The 20693-nt window shown below is 34.4% G+C and overlaps 1 protein-coding gene across 3 annotated transcripts in view; it reads left to right on the forward strand.

The window, feature by feature from the left end:
- The window catches only part of bmp2k (BMP2 inducible kinase), a 118532-nt gene extending 105226 nt beyond the window's left edge, over positions 1-13306 (forward strand). For 2 of the 3 annotated variants that reach the window (XM_030143138.1, XM_030143139.1), the window contains one exon: positions 11281-13306. In XM_030143138.1, the coding sequence (XP_029998998.1) occupies positions 11281-12725 (1445 nt within the window). In that variant the 3' untranslated portion in view covers positions 12726-13306. The remainder of the gene's footprint in view (positions 1-11280) is intronic. The other variant, XM_030143140.1, reaches the window with a different exon arrangement.
- Positions 13307-20693: the final 7387 nt, after the last annotated feature.

Genomic DNA, 20693 nt, shown 5'->3' on the forward strand with positions numbered 1-20693 from the left:
GTGTCATAATTCATAAGTAGAATTATGAGTTTCTATTTTTGTATTTAACTTTAATTCAGGTTTAGTCTATTTTTAACCCTTTAATCTGTAAAAGTAAAGCAGAATTTCTCACTTTTGTTATAAATTCTTATACTTTAGAAAAGCTGATTCCATGTGAAATTCTAAAACATCTACAGGGTGGGGAAGCAAAATGTACAATGAACATTTAGTTGTTTTTTCTCAGCAGGCACTACGTCAGTTGTTCTGAAACCAAACATATACTGATGTCATAATCATACCTAACACTATTATCCATACCTTTTCAGAAACTTTGGCCCATATGAGTAATCAGGAAAGCAAACGTCAAAGAGTGTGTGATTTGCTGAATGCACTCGTCACACCAAAGGAGATTTCAAAAATAGTTGGAGTGTCCATAAAGACTGTTTATAATGGAAAGAAGAGAATGACTATGAGCAAAACTATTACCAGAAAGTCTGGAAGATACTATTAAAGAAGAATGGGAGAAGTTGTCACCCCAATATTTGAGGAACACTTGCGCAAGTTTCAGGAAGCGTGTGAAGGCAGTTATTGAGAAAGAAGGAGGACACATAGAATAAAAACATTTTTTATTATGGACATTTTCTTGTGGCAAATAAATTCTCATGACTTTCAATAAACTAATTGGTCATACACTGTCTTTCAATCCCTGCCTCAAAATATTGTACATTTTGCTTCCCCACCCTGTAAATATATCTGTATAATTATAAAAAAAACTTAAATAGTTGACAGTTGAAAATACCATTTCAGAAAACCTGCAAATAAACAGTTTTTATCCTTTTTTTTTAAGGCAAAAAATAATGAATCACAGATTTATTAACCTTCTGTTCACTTTTTTAACAATTAAGAGACAGTTTTATTCATATTTCTGTTTTTATGTTAACTTTTTTTTTTAAAATTTATCTCAGAAAATGTTAGAAAAGTTCACACATTTTCAATAAGTCTCCAAGTGTTTTTACATTTAAAGATATAAATACTGTTTACAACAGTGTCATAATTCATAAGTAGAATTATGAGTTTCTATTTTTGTATTTATCTAACTTTAATTCAGGTTTAGTCTATTTTTAACCCTTTAATCTGTAAAAGTAAAGCAGAATCTCTCACTTTTGTCGTAAATTCTTGTTGTAAACAGCTACTTCAGAAAAGTTTAGTCCATATGAAATTCTAAAAACATCTACATATATCTTTAGAATAATAAAAAATATATAATAAATAGTTGACAGTTGAAAATTCCATCTTAGAAAACCTGCAAATGAACAGTTTTAATCATTGTTTTAAAGGCAAAAAAGTAACGAACCACAGATCAATCAACCTTCTGTTCACTTTTTTAACAATTAAGAGACAGTTTTATTCATATTTCTGTTTTTATGTTAACTTTTTTTAAATTTACCTCAGAAAATGTAAGAAAAGTTCACACATTTTCTGTAAAAGTAAAGCAGAATTTATCACTTTTGTCGTAAATTATTGTTGTAAACGGCTACTTTAGAAAAGTTTAGTCCATATGAAATGATAAAAAATCTACATATATCTGTATAATTATAAACAAAACTTAAATAGTTGAAAATACTATCACAGAAAACCTGCAAATAAACAGTTTTTTATCATTGTTTTAAAGGCAATAAAGTCATAAAACAGATTTTTCGTCCTTCTGTTACTGTTTTGATAATTAAGAGACATTTTTATTCATATTTCTGTTTTTATGTTGAGCTTGTTTTTTAATTAACCTCAAAAAATGTAGGAAAAGTTCACACATTTTCAATAAGTGTCCAAATGTTTTTACATTTAAAGCCATAAATACTGTTTGCAACAGTGTCATGATTCATAAGTAGAATTATGAGTTTCTATTTTTGTATTTATCTAACTTTAATTCAGGTTTAGACTGCTTACAACAAGAATTTATGACAAAAGTGACATATTCTGCTTTACTTTTCCAGGTTAAAGGGTTAAAAACAGCTGCTTTAGAAAAGTTTAGTCCATATGAAATTATAAAAATGTACACATATCTTTATAATAATAATAAAAAAAAGTCTTAGATAGTTGACAGTTGAAAATACCGTCTCAGAAAACTTGCAAATGAACAGTTTTTATCCTTTTTTTTTTTTTTTTTTTGAGGCGAAAAAGTAATAAAACAGATTTTTCAACCTTCTGTTCACTGTTTTGATAATTAAGAGACAGTTTAATTCATATTTCTGTTTTTCGGATTTCTGATATTCTATTAATTTACCTCAAAAAATGCAAGAAAAGTTCATAAAGCTTGAATAAATATCCAAATTTTTACATTTTTAGATATTAATAATGTTTACAGCAGTTTTAAAACCAAATGTCATGATACAAAACTAGAATTATGAGTTTCTAGTTTTTATTTTTGATATATAACTTTAATTCTGCCGTATGTTGTGTAATTAACATATAGGTTATAGATTGAGCATTAACCATTACAGACTGTTTAAGGTGATAAATAACTTTTTAACCTGTTCGTATACTTTTTCCTCACATTCTGCAGCTCTGATTCATTATAATTTCTTCATTTGAGCTTTTAAATAATTGTAACTTTATTAGGAAACATACGATGGAGACAAAAGCATTATTAAAGCTTCAGTTCAGGTCACACTAAAAAAAATATAAAAAATAAATAAATAAAAAGTTAAAATAGCTGCTGTTTTGCTGGTAAATTCATCCATTGTAAAGTAAAATAAATGTGGACACAGGAATCAATGAACCGGATGATTTTATAGGTTATTTCTTTATGCAGGTGAAGCTCAAACTAAAAATTGTATTAATTTTGGAAAAAAACAACAACAAAAAAAACACATTAATTGCACTTAGACTTGTGTGTCACAGTATAACAGGAATAAATATACTGGAATAAAATCATAATGTAAACTGAGGATTTGACATAAATCAGATCAAATTGTCTGTTTTTTAATATATTTTATATATTTTCACCCACATTAATATGTTGTTGACGTATGTTTTAGTTCACGCGTTAACTTTATTAAGTCTCTGAATACATGCGTCCTTTTGTAGTTAATGTTGAAATCAGTAAAATAAGTGTTTGACAGAAGAATTCAACCATCTGATAATTCATAATTTAATTGATAATACTTAAAATACTTAAAAATCAGGTCCTGTGTGTGTGTGTTAGGATGGAGGATGGTCAAATGCAGACAGAATGTCCCCACAGGGTCAGCTGACCTTTAACCTTTTCAGTTTTTAATGTAATTAGTGGTGGAAGTGGAGGACCCTTTAAAGAACCAATAAAGAAAACGACTAAATAATCAAAAATGAATGAATTTATTTTGAACAAATGTGTCTAAAATTGAGAAAAAAGAAAAAAAAAAAAATATATATATATATGGGGGAAAAAAATTAAAAAGTACAAATATAAGCATCATCAAATCCTAATATGAACGAGTTGGAAACAGGAGTGGGCAGAAAAATCCCACCCCTTTTTACTCACCATGGTAAATATTTCCATTTACTGTGTAAATATTCATATTAATAAACATATATACTACACACATACATATATACTACATACTTATTCATATAAATATATTTACTACATAAATATCCATATTAATAAACATATACTACATATATACTACATTGTTCTTTTTTGTTAATTTTGTTGATTATTTTGTTCTTTTTTTTGTTCATTTTATTTTTTTCTTTTTTGTTCATTTTGTTGATTATTTTGTTCTTTTTTTGTTTATTGATAGTTTTGTTCTTTTTGTTCATTTTGTTGATTGTTTTCTTCTTTTTTGTTCATGTTATTTTGTTCTTTTTTTGTTCATTTTGTTGATTATTTTGTTCTTTTTTTGGTTCATTTTGTTGATTGTTTCTTCTTTTTTTGTTCATTTTATTATTTTTTTCTTTTTTGCTCATTTTGATTATTTTGTTCTTTTTTTGTTTATTGATAGTTTTGTTCTTTTTGTTCATTTTGTTGATTGTTTTCTTCTTTTTTGTTCATTTTGTTGATTATTTTCTTCTTTTTTGTTTGATAGTTTTGTTCTTTTTGTTGATTTTCTTCTTTTTTTGTTCATTTTATTTTGTTTTTTTTGTTTGATAGTTTTGTTCTTTTTGTTGATTGTTTCTTCTTTTTTTGTTCATTTTGTTATTTCATTCTTTTTGTTTATTTATTGATAGTTTTGTTCTTTTTTGTTCATTTTGTTTTCTTCTTTTTTTGTTTATTGATTATTTTGTTCTTTTTTGTTTATTTATTGATTATTCTGTTTGTTTTTCTGTTCGTTTTTTCTTCTTTTTCTTCTCTTTGTCACTAAGTACAAACTAAATTCACCCACTGGAGTTGGTACCGTCTGTTTTGACGCTGAAGCTGGTTTTTTTCCTGCTGTTCATCCTTCACATTTATCAGATGGGATCTAAATACTGTGATCATTAGAACTTACCAGGGCTTTCACACACAACCGTCTCATCAGCTTCATCCATGTTTCAGCCTTTGATGCTTTCATTCTCCTGCCCACTTGGATCTTTTTTTCCTCCACGTTGTGGTGGTTCGTTCAGATCTGGTTTGACTCCAGGGGGAAGCAGACAGATGCAGATTCATACACTTTATTCCACAGACTTTTTTTTTTTTTTTATCTTTTACAGTTTCATTTGATCAACAACATAGATAAAGATAATTTTGTTGGTTTTTTTTGCCATTTCTTTTCACTTTTATTGTTTTGTTCTTTTTTGTTCATTTTATTGATTTTTTTTCCCTGATTTGTTGATTATTTTGATCTTTTTTGATTTTTGTTCATTTTGTTGATTGTTTTTTCATGTTGTTAATTTTTTTTTCTTCATGTTTTTTTAATTTTATTGATTTTTTTTTCTTTTTTGTTCATTTTGATGATTTTGTTCTTTTTTTGTTTTTTGTTCATTTTGGTGATTGTTTTGTTCTTTTTTTGTTCATTTTGTTGATTGTTTTGTTTTTGTTCATTTTGTTGATTTTCTTTTTTATTCATTTTGTTGATTTTCTTTTTTTGTTCATTTTGGTGATTGTTTTATTCTTTTTTGTGGATTTTGTTCTTTCTTTGTTCATTTTGTTTTTTATTTTCTTTTTTGTTCATTTTGTTGATTTTTTTTCTTTTTTTCATTTTATTGATTATTTTTTTCTTTTTTGCTTATTTATTAATAGTTTTGTTCTTTTTTGTTCATTTTGTTGATTTTTTTTCTTTTTTTCATTTTATTGATTATTTTCTTTTTTGTTCATTTTGTTGATTATTTTGTTCTTTTTTGCTATTTATTAATAGTTTTGTTCTTTTTTTTGATTTTGTTCTTTTTTTTCATTTCATTAATTATTTTATTCTTTTTTGTTTATTTATTGATTATTTTGTTCTTTTTTGTTCATTTTGTTGATTATTCTGTTTGTTTTTCTGTTCGTTTTTTCTTCTTTTTCTTCTCTTTGTCACTAAGTACAAACTAAATTCACCCACTGGAGTTGGTACCGTCTGTTTTGACGCTGAAGCTGTTTTTTTTTCCTGCTGTTCATCCTTCACATTTATCAGATGGGATCTAAATACTGTGATCATTAGAACTTACCAGGGCTTTCACACACAACCGTCTCATCAGCTTCATCCATGTTTCAGCCTTTGATGCTTTCATTCTCCTGCCCACTTGGATCTTTTTTTCCTCCACGTTGTGGTGGTTCGTTCAGATCTGGTTTGACTCCAGGGGGAAGCAGACAGATGCAGATTCATACACTTTATTCCACAGACTTTTTTTTTTTTTTTTATCTTTTACAGTTTCATTTGATCAACAACATAGATAAAGATAATTTTGTTGGTTTTGTTGGTTTTTTTGCCATTTCTTTTCACTTTTATTGTTTTGTTCTTTTTTGTTCATTTTATTGATTTTTTTCCCCTGATTTGTTGATTATTTTGATCTTTTTTGATTTTTGTTCATTTTGTTGATTGTTTTTTCATGTTGTTAATTTTTTTTTCTTCATGTTTTTTTAATTTTATTGATTTTTTTTTTCTTTTTTGTTCATTTTGATGATTTTGTTCTTTTTTTGTTTTTTGTTCATTTTGGTGATTGTTTTGTTCTTTTTTTGTTCATTTTGTTGATTGTTTTGTTTTTGTTCATTTTGTTGATTTTCTTTTTTATTCATTTTGTTGATTTTCTTTTTTGTTCATTTTGGTGATTGTTTTATTCTTTTTTGTGGATTTTGTTCTTTCTTTGTTCATTTTGTTTTTTATTTTCTTTTTTGTTCATTTTGTTGATTTTTTTTCTTTTTTTCATTTTATTGATTATTTTTTTCTTTTTTGCTTATTTATTAATAGTTTTGTTCTTTTTTGTTCATTTTGTTGATTTTTTTTCTTTTTTTCATTTTATTGATTATTTTCTTTTTTGTTCATTTTGTTGATTATTTTGTTCTTTTTTGTTCATTTTGTTGATTATTTTGTTCTTTTTTGCTATTTATTAATAGTTTTGTTCTTTTTTTTGATTTTGTTCTTTTTTTCATTTCATTAATTATTTTATTCTTTTTTGTTTATTTATTGATTATTTTGTTCTTTTTTGTTCATTTTGTTGATTATTCTGTTTGTTTTTCTGTTCGTTTTTTCTTCTTTTTCTTCTCTTTGTCACTAAGTACAAACTAAATTCACCCACTGGAGTTGGTACCGTCTGTTTTGACGCTGAAGCTGTTTTTTTTCCTGCTGTTCATCCTTCACATTTATCAGATGGGATCTAAATACTGTGATCATTAGAACTTACCAGGGCTTTCACACACAACCGTCTCATCAGCTTCATCCATGTTTCAGCCTTTGATGCTTTCATTCTCCTGCCCACTTGGATCTTTTTTTCCTCCACGTTGTGGTGGTTCGTTCAGATCTGGTTTGACTCCAGGGGGAAGCAGACAGATGCAGATTCATACACTTTATTCCACAGACTTTTTTTTTTTTTTATCTTTTACAGTTTCATTTGATCAACAACAAAGCTTTTGGCGACGCCGGCGTCACGTGGCGCCAGTTTGGACGACGGAAGACGAGGAGAGGTTTCCATTTCTGCTCTCACAGCGGGGGGCCCTTCTCTTTCCTCCACGTTCCTTCTTTCTTCTGTTGAGCTTCCACTAATAGGAAACAATAAATTGGCTCATTGTGTGTGGCACCGTTTATTTTCAGTATAATTGGAGACCGTCCACTTGCTAATTAGGCTAACTTCTAAGCCGGCGTTATGCAAATCTCCTGGAAATAAATTTACACGAGGCACAAATTTTCAACCAAAGCCAAAAATGTTTAAGAATTTATAGAATTTATAGAGAACACAGTGAACAAAGCGTTATTTTTTTTAAGTTTTAGAAGTAGCCGACAGCTTCGGTTTGTTTCTTCCCGAGGTTTGATGAACCAGAGCTTCTTCTGCGGCACTTCCAATATGTGTTTTTTTTTCTCTATATTTAACTTTTCTGAAGTGATTGATCAGCATTTATTAGGACATTATCCTCTATTTGTTGCATTTTTTCAGTAAACATCATGTAGTTTGCTATATTTTATTCACTGATCGTTTTTTTTTTTTTTTTTCATTTTATAAGTTTTTGTATATTTTATCCTATGAATAATTGAAGTAAAACTGCATTTTACACTAATTATTTCCATGTATTGATCGGATTAGTGGATCAGCAGGTATTAAACAGTTTAGATCAGTAGATGGTTTTGGTTTTTGAGGGTTAACAGAATTTTCATTTTGGTGATTGTTTTTTCCATTTTGTTGATTATATTGTTCTTTTTTGTTTATTTTGTTCATTATGTTGATTTCTTTGTTCTTTTTTTCATTTTGTTGATTTTTTTTTTCCTTTTTATTTTTTTCAATTTGTTGATTTTCTCCATCTTGTTAATTGTTCTTTTTTGTTCATTTTGTTGATTGTTGATTGTTTTGTTCTTTTTTTGTCCATTTTATTCATTTTGTTCATTGTTTTGTTCTTTTTTGTTCATTTTGTTTTCTTCTTTTTTGTTCACTTTATTGATGTTTGGGTTTTTTTGTTCATTTTGTTGTTTTCTTCTTTTTTTGTTCATTTTATTCTTTTGTTCTTTTTTGTTCATTTTGTTGATTATTTTGTTTGTTTTTCTCTTCATTTTTGCTTCTTTTTCTTCTCTGTCATTAAGTACAAACTAAATTCAACCACTTACACGAGGCACAAATTTTCAACCAAAGCCAAAAATGTTTAAGAATTTATAGAATTTATAGAGAACACAGTGAACAAAGCGTTATTTTTTTTAAGTTTTAGAAGTAGCCGACAGCTTCGGTTTGTTCATCCCGAGGTTTGATGAACCAGAGCTTCTTCTGCGGCACTTCCAATATGTGTTTTTTTTTTATATATTTAACTTTTCTGAAGTGATTGATCAGCATTTATTAGGACATTATCCTCTATTTGTTGCATTTTTTCAGTAAACATCATGTAGTTTGCTATATTTTATTCACTGGTCGTTTTTTTTTTCATTTTATACGTTTTTGTACATTTTATCCTATGAATAATTGAGATCAAGCTGTATTTTACATTAATTATTTCCATGTGTTGATAGGATTAGTGGATCAACAGGTATTAAACAGTTTAGATCAGTAGATGGTTTTGGTTTTTGAGGGTTAACAGAATAAATACAGGGTCCTAGATAGTATGAAATGATGATGATTTGCTCATTTTTTTCTCTCTTTAGAAGGATTTGTTCACTCTTCTACTGTATTTCAAGTTTTTTTTTGTTCATTTTTTCCTTATTTTTCAAGTATTTCACACATTTTATTCTCCCTTTAGAAGTTTTTGTACATTTTATCCTATGAATAATTGAAGTAAAACTGCATTTTACATTAGTTATTTCCATGTATTGATAGGATTAGTGGATCAACAGGTATGAAAAAGTTTAGATCAGTAGATGGTTTTGGTTTTTGAGGGTTAACAGAATAAACACAGTTGATATGAAATGATAAACGCTAGGTATTCTGCATATTTCTCCTCACTTTAGAAGGATTTGTTGACTTTTATGCCATATTTCAAGGTTTTTGTTTCATTTATTCTTCATTTTTAAGTTCTTTGATTGTTTTTTTTTCTCAGTTTATAAGTTGTACATTTTATCCTGTGAATAATTGAAGTAAAACTGTATTTTACATTAATTATTTCCATGTGTTGATAGGATTAGTGGATTAGCAGGTATTATACAGTTTAGATCAGTAGATGGTTTTGGTTTTTGAGGGTTAACTGAATAAATACAGGGTTCTGGATTGTATGAAATGATGAATTCTCCTCATTCTTCAAGTATTTTGCTCATTTTCTTCTCACTTTAGAAGGATTTGTTCACTCTTCTACTGTATTTCAAGTTTTTTTTTTTTCATTTTTTCCTTATTTTTCAAGTATTTCACTGATTTTATTCTCCCTTTAGAAGTTTTTGTACATTTTATCCTATGAATAATTGAAGTAAAACTGCATTTTACACCAATTATTTCCATGTATTAATAGGATTTGTTGACTTTTATGCCATATTTCAAGGTTTTTGTTTCATTTATTCTTCATTTTTAAGTTCTTTGATTGTTTTTTTTTTTTCTCAGTTTATAAGTTGTTGTACATTTTATCCTGTGAATAATTGAAGTAAAACTGCATTTTACACCAATTATTCACATGCATTGATAGAATTAGTGGTTCGGACACTGTTAAATATTTTAGTTCAGTGGATTTGTTCTGTTTAGGTCTTTGATTGTTGATTCCAGAACATGAATTTTGAGTCGCAGCAGTTTTCTCAAATATCCCCCAACCTTCAGAGTGTGTTTATCGTATTCTTTGTCCGACAGAGTTTTTATGGCTTAAAAAAAAGTTGATTTCACGTGACGTTGTCTTAGTTTAGGCTGATTTTCTGATGCCGGGTTTGAAGTAAAGACGACAGAGCAGCTTCTGGAACATATTGACTCGCTGTGATCCTCCTTCACGGCTCCTTCTGCTGCAAAATCAGACAAACTGTCGGATTTATTGAACTGAAACTCAGACTCGGACAGATCCAGATGTCAGACGCGTAATCGTCGTATTAGTCGACCGGCCATCTGTACGTTTTATCGAACATCTGTGAGAATCTGTGTCGAATATTGAAGATTAAAGTCCAAACAGAACAACCGGGGTTATTATATTGAACAAAAACCAAGAACTAGGAGCAACACAAGCAGATAAACATGAGCTTTTTACTCCAGTAGAAGCACAGATACTTGAGTAAAACAGTCAGACTCTGACATGTATTCAAGTATAATATAAATATAATAAATCCACATTAGAACTGTTTTCCAGCTAAAACTAAGTGAACCACATGGATTTTAATATAATTAGAATCCGATTAAACCGTTCTAACGCCAGACAAATTAAACAAAAATATGCTGACGATAATAAACATCATCTTTGAGTCCGATTTATTTTTTATTTTCTTCATGGATTCGTCTTTTAACGTGTGTCATTGTTCAACACATTTAAGCTGAAATAATAATAATAAAAATAATATAATAGAAATAAAATAATGTAATATAATAAGAACATCAGACAAATTAAACAAAAATATGCTGACGATAAACATCATCTTTGAGTCCGAGTTATTTTTTATTTTCTTCATGGATTCGTCTTTTAACGCGTGTCATTGTTCAACACATTTAAGCTAAAATAATATAATAATAATAATAATAATAATTCCATACAAATGTGTGTAGAAAGTATAGATATGTGTTAAAATGTAAAGAATAAAATGAAACTAATGCAAAGATAATGTAGTATTTGTATTTGAATTTACTAATATTACACAGTGTTTAATTAAACTATTTTTGCACAATATGGAATGTATTTATTTTAATTTATTTAATAAAAAAAAAAAATCTAAGTTTTCATCATAATTTCCTGAAAAACTCAAACATTGAAACTTAAACTACACAGTTTTATTAAATAAAAACACCTTAAATCAAAATAACTGACACAACTGCAGCAAAAAGCCTTAAGTAAATGTTATTAAAAGCATCTTAATAGTTTTAAGGGTTTTATGTTGTAAAGATTTAATAAACGTCAACATTCAGAACAGTTTCATGAAGCGAAATCGGCATTTTATTAATGATTTAAGGCTAAGAATCGTCCACTCACTGATCCATTAACTCATTAGTTATTTAATAATAGACACGTTAGTTAATAGTTATTAGTGCATTTATTAATGTTAATTAATCTGACTGTCACTGAACAGTTTATACTCAAATGAACAGAATCAAAAACTGAACTTTGTTGTTTTTCTTTTCCTGCAGGTTCGACTGTGGTGAAGGCGGAGTCTACGGGTGAAGACGCCACTGTCCCCGCCCCCTTCCCCGCCTCTGTCCCCGCCCCCGCTCTGTCGGCTGCAGAGGATTTAGCGCCCCCGATGGTCAAAGAACATAAAGCAGGTAAAAAGGGCAACAGGCCAGGAGACGAATCCGACAGCGACTTCGAGTCCGACCCTCCTTCGTCAAAAAGCAGCGAAGACGAGGAGGCGGAGTACGACGAAGGCCTGAACAGCGAACACGGCGACGACACCGAGCCCGAGAACCTCGGACAGAGGCCTCTGCTCATGGACTCGGAGGACGACGGCGAGGACGACGACGACAAGCACAGCTCCGACTCCGACTACGACCCCCGCCGGAACAAAATCCGCTCAAAGAAACCGCCGGGAGGGAAGGCGGGCTCTGCCACCGCCGCGGTGAGGAGCGCGCATCGGGAGGAGTCTGGGACGACGCTGATCACGCCTCCTGAGTCGCCGTCTGCGAGGGCGGCGCCCGGCGTGGAGCACGTGGATGTCTTTGGCGCAGTTCCCTTCGTGGGCGGGGTCGGGCCGTCGGAGAGCACGGACATTTTCGCCAAAGCGCCGTTCAGGCAGGTGAGCTACGAGCAGCCGGCGCCGGACGAGTTCGACGTCTTCACCAAAGCGCCGTTCAGCCGGAACCTCTCCAAGTCTGGGAAGAGCGACGGCTCCATGGGCCAGACTCCGCCCATTTCCCCCGAGGGCATTGACATTTTCGGCTTCTCCCCGTTCCAGCCGGGCCACGCCCCCCCGCCGCCGACCACCTCCCGCAGCGCCGAGGACATCTTCCGGCCGTCGTACGAGGAGTCCCCGAGTCCGCAGCAGCAGAGGCTGAAGCAGCGCAGCCTCCAGAAGCTGTCGTCACGGCAACGCAAAACCAAGCAGGACGCCGCCGCGGGCGGCGGCAGCAACGGCAAACGCCACCACGGGACGCCCACCGGGGGCCGCAAGTCCAACAAACCCACGTTCCGGACGCCGGAGCGAGTCCGACGGCACAAGAAGGTCGGACGCAGAGACTCGCAAAGTAGCAATGAGTTCCTGAGCACATCGGACTCCAAGGAGAACATCAGCGTGGACATCACCATGGGCGACGGCAAGGACAAGGCCGCGCCTCTGCCCGGCGAAGACGCGCTGTTGGACCCGTTCGGAGCCAAACCCTTCCACCCTCAGGACGGCGGCCGCCACAGCCAGTACCAAGGCCTCGACGCCAAGAACGACATGGGCACCGCCAACGCCAAGTCCTGGGCCGGCCCCCTCCACGGCGCCCTGGGGGAGAGCAGGATCATGGACGACTTTGGGGCGGTGCCGTTCACAGAAATGGTCGTCCACGGCGGACCTCAGCAGCCGCAGCCAGCGCCGCCGCAGACGGTGGAGCTTGACCCCTTCGGCGCCGCGCCGTTCCCCTCCAAACAGTGACTCGAACCCAAACGCCAGGAAATAAGGGCGTCGCCGTATGTTTGTGGAAACCATGGAAACGGTTAATGTCGACCCAAAACATGTTCCATCGTCTAAAACTAAAACAACACAATGAGACAAGATTCACAAATGACGATAAAAGCACTTGAATCAGAGCTCAGCATGGTCTGGTTTAAGAATAAGAACATTATTATTATTATTATTATTATTATTATTATTATTATTATTATTATTATTATTATGGTGTTACAGTGCAGAGTATTCAGGTCAGTTTAGGTCAAACAGTTGTATTTTTATGAACCACAGTGATACTTCAGTCTACAAATGAGTCTTTTCTTTGAAGTTTTTCTATTTTTTTCTGGCTTTCATTCATAAATTCAGCCTTTTTTTTTACCCTCAGCTCCTCATTGGTTCTTTTCCGTCTAAATCAGGCCATGATGGTCTTTTTTTTTTTTTCTGGAATTGACCTAAAAGTGACAGATCTGTGTTTATGGTTAAAACTGAGCACATTTTTGTGTAAATATTATCATATGATTGTAAATTATGAGGAGTTTCAGAAGAAATCAGAGGGAGAAAAAAGGGAAAAACACTTTGGCTTTTTCTGTTTAAAACCCAAATATTTTGAGTCTTTTTTTTTTAACCTTGTTTTTTTGTTTGTTTTGTTTTTTTAAACATGTATGAAACCAGACCATGGTGTCACTCCTTAAATCTGACCAAGTGCCAGAATTGAACCATGAAAACTGTAATTTCTGTTAAATACGGTTGAAAAACATGTCGACGTTAAACCACTTTAAACGTATTAGTTCATAAAATATGTGGACAAAAGTATGTGGACAAAAGTATGTGGACACGTTGAATTCAGGTGTTTCTTTTCTAACAGGGGTCTGGGATACAAAACAATAATGTCAGAATATAGTTTTATATTGGGATAAATATTATTACAAGAAAAATTTCCCATTAAACTTTAAGGAAATATTAACGTTTATAAACTATATGGACATAAATATTGGGACACATCATGTCTACAGCTGTAACATGTCCTGTTCATGAGGATATGAGATAAAAACGTCAATATTTCCTTAAAGTTTAATGGGAGATAAAAGAAAGTAGATGTTTTTTGTTTTTTTTTTTCCACAATATTTTTTATTTGCATTTAAGTTTTATAATGAAAAGTAAACAAAGTAAATAACATGCATAAAGAACATGAATCAAAACACAAACACATAGACTTGCACCAAATGAGATCTATATATGTATAAATATTTATTTAAATAACGTGCATATATTCTTATGGACATGTATACATACAGGTAGAAAAAATAAAATACAGCAGTCATGATAAAAATAAATAAATAAAACTGTAATAATAGTAATTTTCCAGATACCATAATGCTCATATACGGTTCCCATAATTGTACAAATTCCTCTGACGCACTCTGATAGTTACAAAGTAGATGGTTCGTTATTTTAGAAAATTATTTACAGTCAAAGCACGAAAAATATTTTAGTAATTCAGAGATAGAAAATTTTAAATAATTGTCATGGATTGTTGAGCTGCATTATGTAATAAATTCCCATGATGTAATAAAAGTTAAAAATTTAATAAGAATGTCACGTTATCTTGTAATAAAGCCGCATTATGTCATAAACTGACGCATTTTGTAATAAACTATGTTAACGCATTATGTAGTAAATTTTTTCACATTATGTAGGAAGTTATTACAGTTTGAGAAATTTATTGCAAAATGCACTTGACACAGTTTTATTTAAAAAATGTAATAACATGGTTCATTTTGTAATAACAATACAAATTAATTTAAATTCAGAGCAATTTAGGAGAAATGAGTCACAGGAGCTCCAGGTAATGGAATCAGAACTTTAACCACACACTTTAAAGATTAATTTAGCACATTACATTTTCCTGAAAATAAAAATGTGTCAAGTGCATTTTATAATAAACTTCTCAAACTGTAATAACTTCCTACATAATGCGAAAAAATTTACTTCATAATGTGCTGACGTAGTTTATTACAAAATGCGTCAGTTTATTACATAACGCGGCTTTATTACAAGACGACGTGACATTCTTATTACATTTTGAACTTTTATTACATAATAGGAATTCATTACGTAACATGGATCCAACAACAAACCAAAATCAAAATTGAGAGAAATGAAGTCAAAACCATCTGTGAGTCATTTTAGAAGCAAAGATAACAATTTAAACCAAACTCACCAACGCAGTGATATCTATCCCATAATATAAAACTATATTATTTCATCAGTCATTATTGTTTTGTATCCCAGACCCGTTAGAAAAGAAACACCTGAACTCAACGTGTCCACATACTTTTGTCCACATAGTGAATCTGTGGACATTAATCGTTTCCATAAACGTACGGTGCTGACCTTTGACCCCCTGTGCCTGGTTGTTTTCCCGTCTTCCTGCTGGTTCAGCTTCGGGAGCGTCTCCTCCTGCTTTTTTTCCCCCAGACGTTTTTTTTTTTTTCCTCTCCTCGTTTGTCGGAAGCTGAACTGAGCGTCGTTCCCACATATCTTTTTGGCCCGTTTGCCGAGAAGCCTTTCATGCTGCATCTTTTAACGCTCGGAAAAACATCCGACCCGCTCGAGGATCGCTTCGCTCCGGCCTTGCCTTTGTGACCGACCAGTTTGTGTTTTTTTTTTTTTTTTTAAGCACCACAAAGCCTTACCTGAGCTCGACTCGGCCTTGATGCACAGTACCCTCGGAAAAAAAATTAAAAAAAAAAAACAAAAAAAAAAAACGCCGCCCAGACGGACAAAACGCCGGCGCGATTGTTTGGGCGTCGTCCTTTAACTACTGGGTTTGACTGGTAATCCGATGTTTCTCTATGCAGATGTTCCGTTTGTTTTATTCCACTAGAAGGGATTGGACGGAAAGAGTTGAAACAGGTTTCAGTTTGAGGCTCTTTTTTTTCTCTTTCTTCTTTTTCTAGCAGTAAAACCTGTCAAGTACTGTTCAGTTTTTGTATTTCCACACTTTGTTAGAACTGAAACACAAAGCCACGTTCGATGACTTCACTGGTCTGAGGTTTGTGTTTGAGGAACTGCGACCACTACGACCACTCGACGAGCTCCATCCTTATTTCAGCGTCGTCAAAGCCGCTCGTCCAGAACCTGAACGCACGGGATTTTCTAGAAAAAAAACCCCCCAAAAAATGCCTGAATTCTAAAACTTTACTCCAGATTATTTTTTAGTTCCAATGTTTATTTTCCACTGCACTCACACATGTCAACAAAGCTTACTGAAAACCCCGCCCACATCCCTTAACAGCATCATAATAAACCCCGCCCACATCCACTAACAGCGTCATAATAAATACCGCCTACATCATTAACAGCGTCACGATAAACCCCGCCCACAGGTGCATAATAAACCCCGCCCACATCCATTAATAGCTGCATGATAAACCCCACCCACATCCACTAACAGCATCATAATAAACCCCACCCACATCCACTAACAGCGTCATAATAAACCCCACCCACATCCACTAACAGCATCATCATAAACCCCGCCCACATCCACTAACAGCGTCATAATAAACCCCGCCCACATCCACTAACAGTGTCATAAATACCGCCTACATCATTAACAGCGTCACGATAAACCCCGCCCACAGGTGCATAATAAACCCCGCCCACATCCATTAATAGCTACATGATGAACCCCACCCACATCCACTAACAGCATCATAATAAACCCCACCCACATCCACTAACAGCGTAAAAAAAAAAGCGCCCACATCCCTTAACAGCGTCATAATAAACCACGCCCACATCCACTAACAGCGTCATAATAAACCACGCCCACATCCACTAACAGCGTCATAATAAACCCCGCCCACATCCACTAACAGCGTAAAAAAAAAAGCGCCCACATCCCTTAACAGCGTCATAATAAACCACGCCCACATCCACTAACAGCGTCATAATAAACCACGCCCACATCCACTAACAGCGTCATAATAAATACCGCCTACATCATTAACAGCGTCACGATAAACCCCGCCCACAGGTGCATAATAAACCCCGCCCACATCCATTAATAGCTGCATGATAAACCCCACCCACATCCACTAACAGCATCATAATTAACCCCGCCCACATCCACTAACAGTATCATAATAAACCCCGCCCACATCCACTAACAGCATCATCATAAACCCCCCCCCCCACATCCACTAACAGCATTATAATAAACCCCGCCCACATCTACTAACAGCGTCATAATAAACCCCGCCCACATCCACTAACAGCATCATAATAAACCCCGCCCCCATTCACTAACAGCATCATAATAAACCCCGCCCACATCCACTAACAGCATCATAATAAACCCCGCCCACATCCACTAACAGCATTATAATAAACCCCGCCCACATCCCTTAACAGCGTCATAATAAACCCCGCCCACATCCGGTAACAGCGTCATAATAAACCCCGCCCACATCCACTAACAGCGTCATAATAAACCCCGCCCACATTCATTAACAACGTCATAACAAACCCCGCCCACATCCACTAACAGTGTCATAATAAACCCCGCGCACATCAACTAACAGCGTCATAATAAACCCCGCCCACATCCACTAACAGCGTCATAAGCACCACCCACATCCCTTAACAGCGTCATAATAAACCCCACCCACATCCACTAACAGCGTCATAATAAACCCCGCCCACATCGACTAACAGCATCTTAATAAACCCCGCCCACATCCACTAACAGCGTCATAATAAACCCCACCCACATCCACTAACAGCGTCATAAGCACCACCCACATCCACTAACAGCGTCATAATAAACCCCGCCCCGCCTAGCTGAGTTAATTAGCAGCTAGCAGACAGACCATAGAATCCAATACACATTAATGCTAACATTAGCTAGTTTGGCTAATGTTACTGCGGTTACTGTCACGAATTTCCCGTAAACTATGACAGAATCCTCTGAGCTCTGAATGTCCGACTCAACAGTCGAGCTAATGCTAATGCTAGCTGTCAATCACAGCCCCCACACCCTTAATTCTACAGAATTTAAAGCCTTAATATGACGTAAACAGATGAGTTTTGTATAAATTCACATCATTTGTGTCATTGACTGTAAACATGTTTATTTCTGCTGTAAAACTGGACTTTTTAACATCGATTTGATTTTTAGAGCCGCCCCCCCAGTGGACATTCAAGGAACTGCAGGTTTTAATACTACAAGTTTATGCAGAACACGACACATGGAATAAGAAAATTAACTATTGTCAGAAATGATTAAATAGAGGAATGACGTTAAACCTTTATGAATAGTGATACAGCCGTGAATATAGAAAATAATTCCACAATAAACAAAAAAAAAAGTGTTTTTCAGCTTCAACCAAAACTATATTCACTTAAATCTGCGGCATTATTTTTCCAATGGTCATTTATCGCATAATATTGAACAAAATGTGGATTTATATAAATGTTATTTTTGTTTTTTTTTTCAAGAAAATCCCAGTTCTTTTCGAGCTGGTGTTGAACGAACGCTTTCAACTGTTTCTGTTGAAGGATTCATGGGAAATGTTTCCTCCAGCGTAAAAAAAAAGGGAAAACTGAGAAATCCGCGACTGAAATCAGGTTTTTCTCGGTCTTCGCCGAACTCTTCCGTGAACTTGTCGTCCGCGTGCGTTCGCTCCATCGACGGCCTTAAGCACCGCGTTTACCTGAAAAAAACTAAAAACAACAAAACCACTGGCACATTAACCTGTAGTGGAAATATTTCATCCGACTTCCCGTTTGTTTTCACTGGGGTCGATGTGATGTTGTATTTATCGCTATTCTGCTGTTTGATGCAATAAAAGGATTCATCTCAGAGCAGCATGAGGTGGATGAAGGAAACAAAACCAAGCCCTTGGACTTTTTAACAGTGACGTGGTTCAGGTTTGGAATTTAACATTGATTTTCTTTTTCCAGGTGTCAAACAACAACATAGAAGATGCAGAATGTGTCAAAATATGTCCACACAGAGACGACGCAAATGTAGTTTATTACCCCCCCCCCCCCCAAGGGATGCTGTTTTTGGTTTCTTTGTTTTTTTGTTTACACTCCAGCAGCAAAACTATTGGTTGAATTCATACTAAACTGGGTTTATCGATTACCAGTGATCCACAATAGATCTCATTACATTTTGGGAAAAGTAGGTCAACTTTCAAATTTTGTATGAATAGACATGATGACATCAGCTGGATCGGTGCCAAAATACGGTACAATACGTGTGAGGGGTGGGGCTTGTTGTGCCTGGAACCACTGGTTAATTCACGTCGTTGACTTCTAATATAAGAGTTATCGAACATTTTCTCCCCAAAACACCATCATGTCCTCTTGTTTTGTGTATTTATGCATTTATTTATTTATTTCCCAACTATACTTCCAGAGTGTTTTAAATCATTTCTGAGGTATTATTAAGGACTTCCTGAAGTGTTTCAGGTGATTTGAAACCTTTATTCCAAGTCATTGTTAGCGCCCTCTTGTGGTCGAGTAGTAAGGCTATAGTATGTGCTCCAAAAATGGTCATTTTGGACAAATTTTCAGATATACCTCGAAAGTGTTTTAAATCATTTCTGAGGTATTATTAAATACTTTCGGAAGTGTTTCAGAGTGTTTCAAACCTTTATTCCAAGTGATCGTTAGCGCCCTCCGGTGGTCGACTAGTAAGGCTATAGTATGTGCTCCAAAAATGGTCACATAGGACAGGTCTTCAAACTTGGCTAAAAAGTGCTCTTGATACTGTTTCAGTACTCTATGAAGTGTTTCAGGTGATTCGGAACCTTTATTTAAAATGATCATCAGCGCCCCCCGGTGGCCAAGTAGTGAGGCTATAGTATGTGCTCCAAAAATGGTCATTTTGGACAAATTTTAAATATACCCGTACAGTGTTTTAAATCATTTCTGAGGTATTATTAAGTACTTCCTGAAGTGTTTCGGGTGATTTGAAACCTTTATTCCAAGTGATCATCAGCGCCCTCCAGTGGTCGGGTAGTAAGGCTATAGTATGTGCTCCAAAAATGGTCATTTTGGACAAATATTTAATTATTCCTCTAAAGTGTTTTAATAATTTCTGAGGTATTATTAAGTACTTCCTGAAGTGTTTCAGAGTGTTTCAAACCTTTATTCCAAGTGATCGTTAGCGCCCCCCGATGGCCAAGTAGTAAGGCTATATAGTATGTGCTCCAAAAATGGTCATTTTGGACAAATTTTCAAATATACCTCGAAAGTGTTTTAAATCATTTCTGAGGTATTATTAAGTACTTTCGAAAGTGTTTCAGAGTGTTTCAAACCTTTATTCCAAGTGATCGTTAGCGCCCCCCGATGGCCAAGTAGTAAGGCTATAGTATGTGCTCCAAAAATGGTCATTTTGGACAAATTTTCAAATGTACCTCGAAAGTGTTTTAAATCCTTTCTGAGGTATTATTAAGTACTTTCGGAAGTGTTTCAAACCTTTATTCCAATGGTGGTCAGCGCCCTCCAGTGGTCGAGTAGTAAGGCTATAGTATGTGCTCCAAAAATGGTCATTTTGGACAAATTTTAAATATACCCGTACAGTGTTTTAAATCATTTCTGAGGTATTATTAAGTACTTCCTGAAGTGTTTCGGGTGATTTGAAACCTTTATTCCAATGGTGATCATCAGCGCCCCCCGGTGGTCGAGTAGTAAGGCTATAGTATGTGCTCCAAAAATGGTCATTTTGGACAAATTTTCAAATATACCTTGAAAGTGTTTTAAATCATTTCTGACGTATTATTAACTACTTTTGGAAGTATTTCAGAGTGTTTCAAACCTTTATTCCAAGTGATCATCAGCGCCCTCCAGTGGTCGGGTAGTAAGGCTATAGTATGTGCTCCAAAAATGGTCATTTTGGACAAATATTTAATTATTCCTCTAAAGTGTTTTAATAAT

The sequence above is a fragment of the Sphaeramia orbicularis genome, chromosome 9 (genome assembly GCF_902148855.1).
Source record: "Sphaeramia orbicularis chromosome 9, fSphaOr1.1, whole genome shotgun sequence".
NCBI classification, from domain to species: Eukaryota; Metazoa; Chordata; class Actinopteri; order Kurtiformes; family Apogonidae; genus Sphaeramia; species Sphaeramia orbicularis.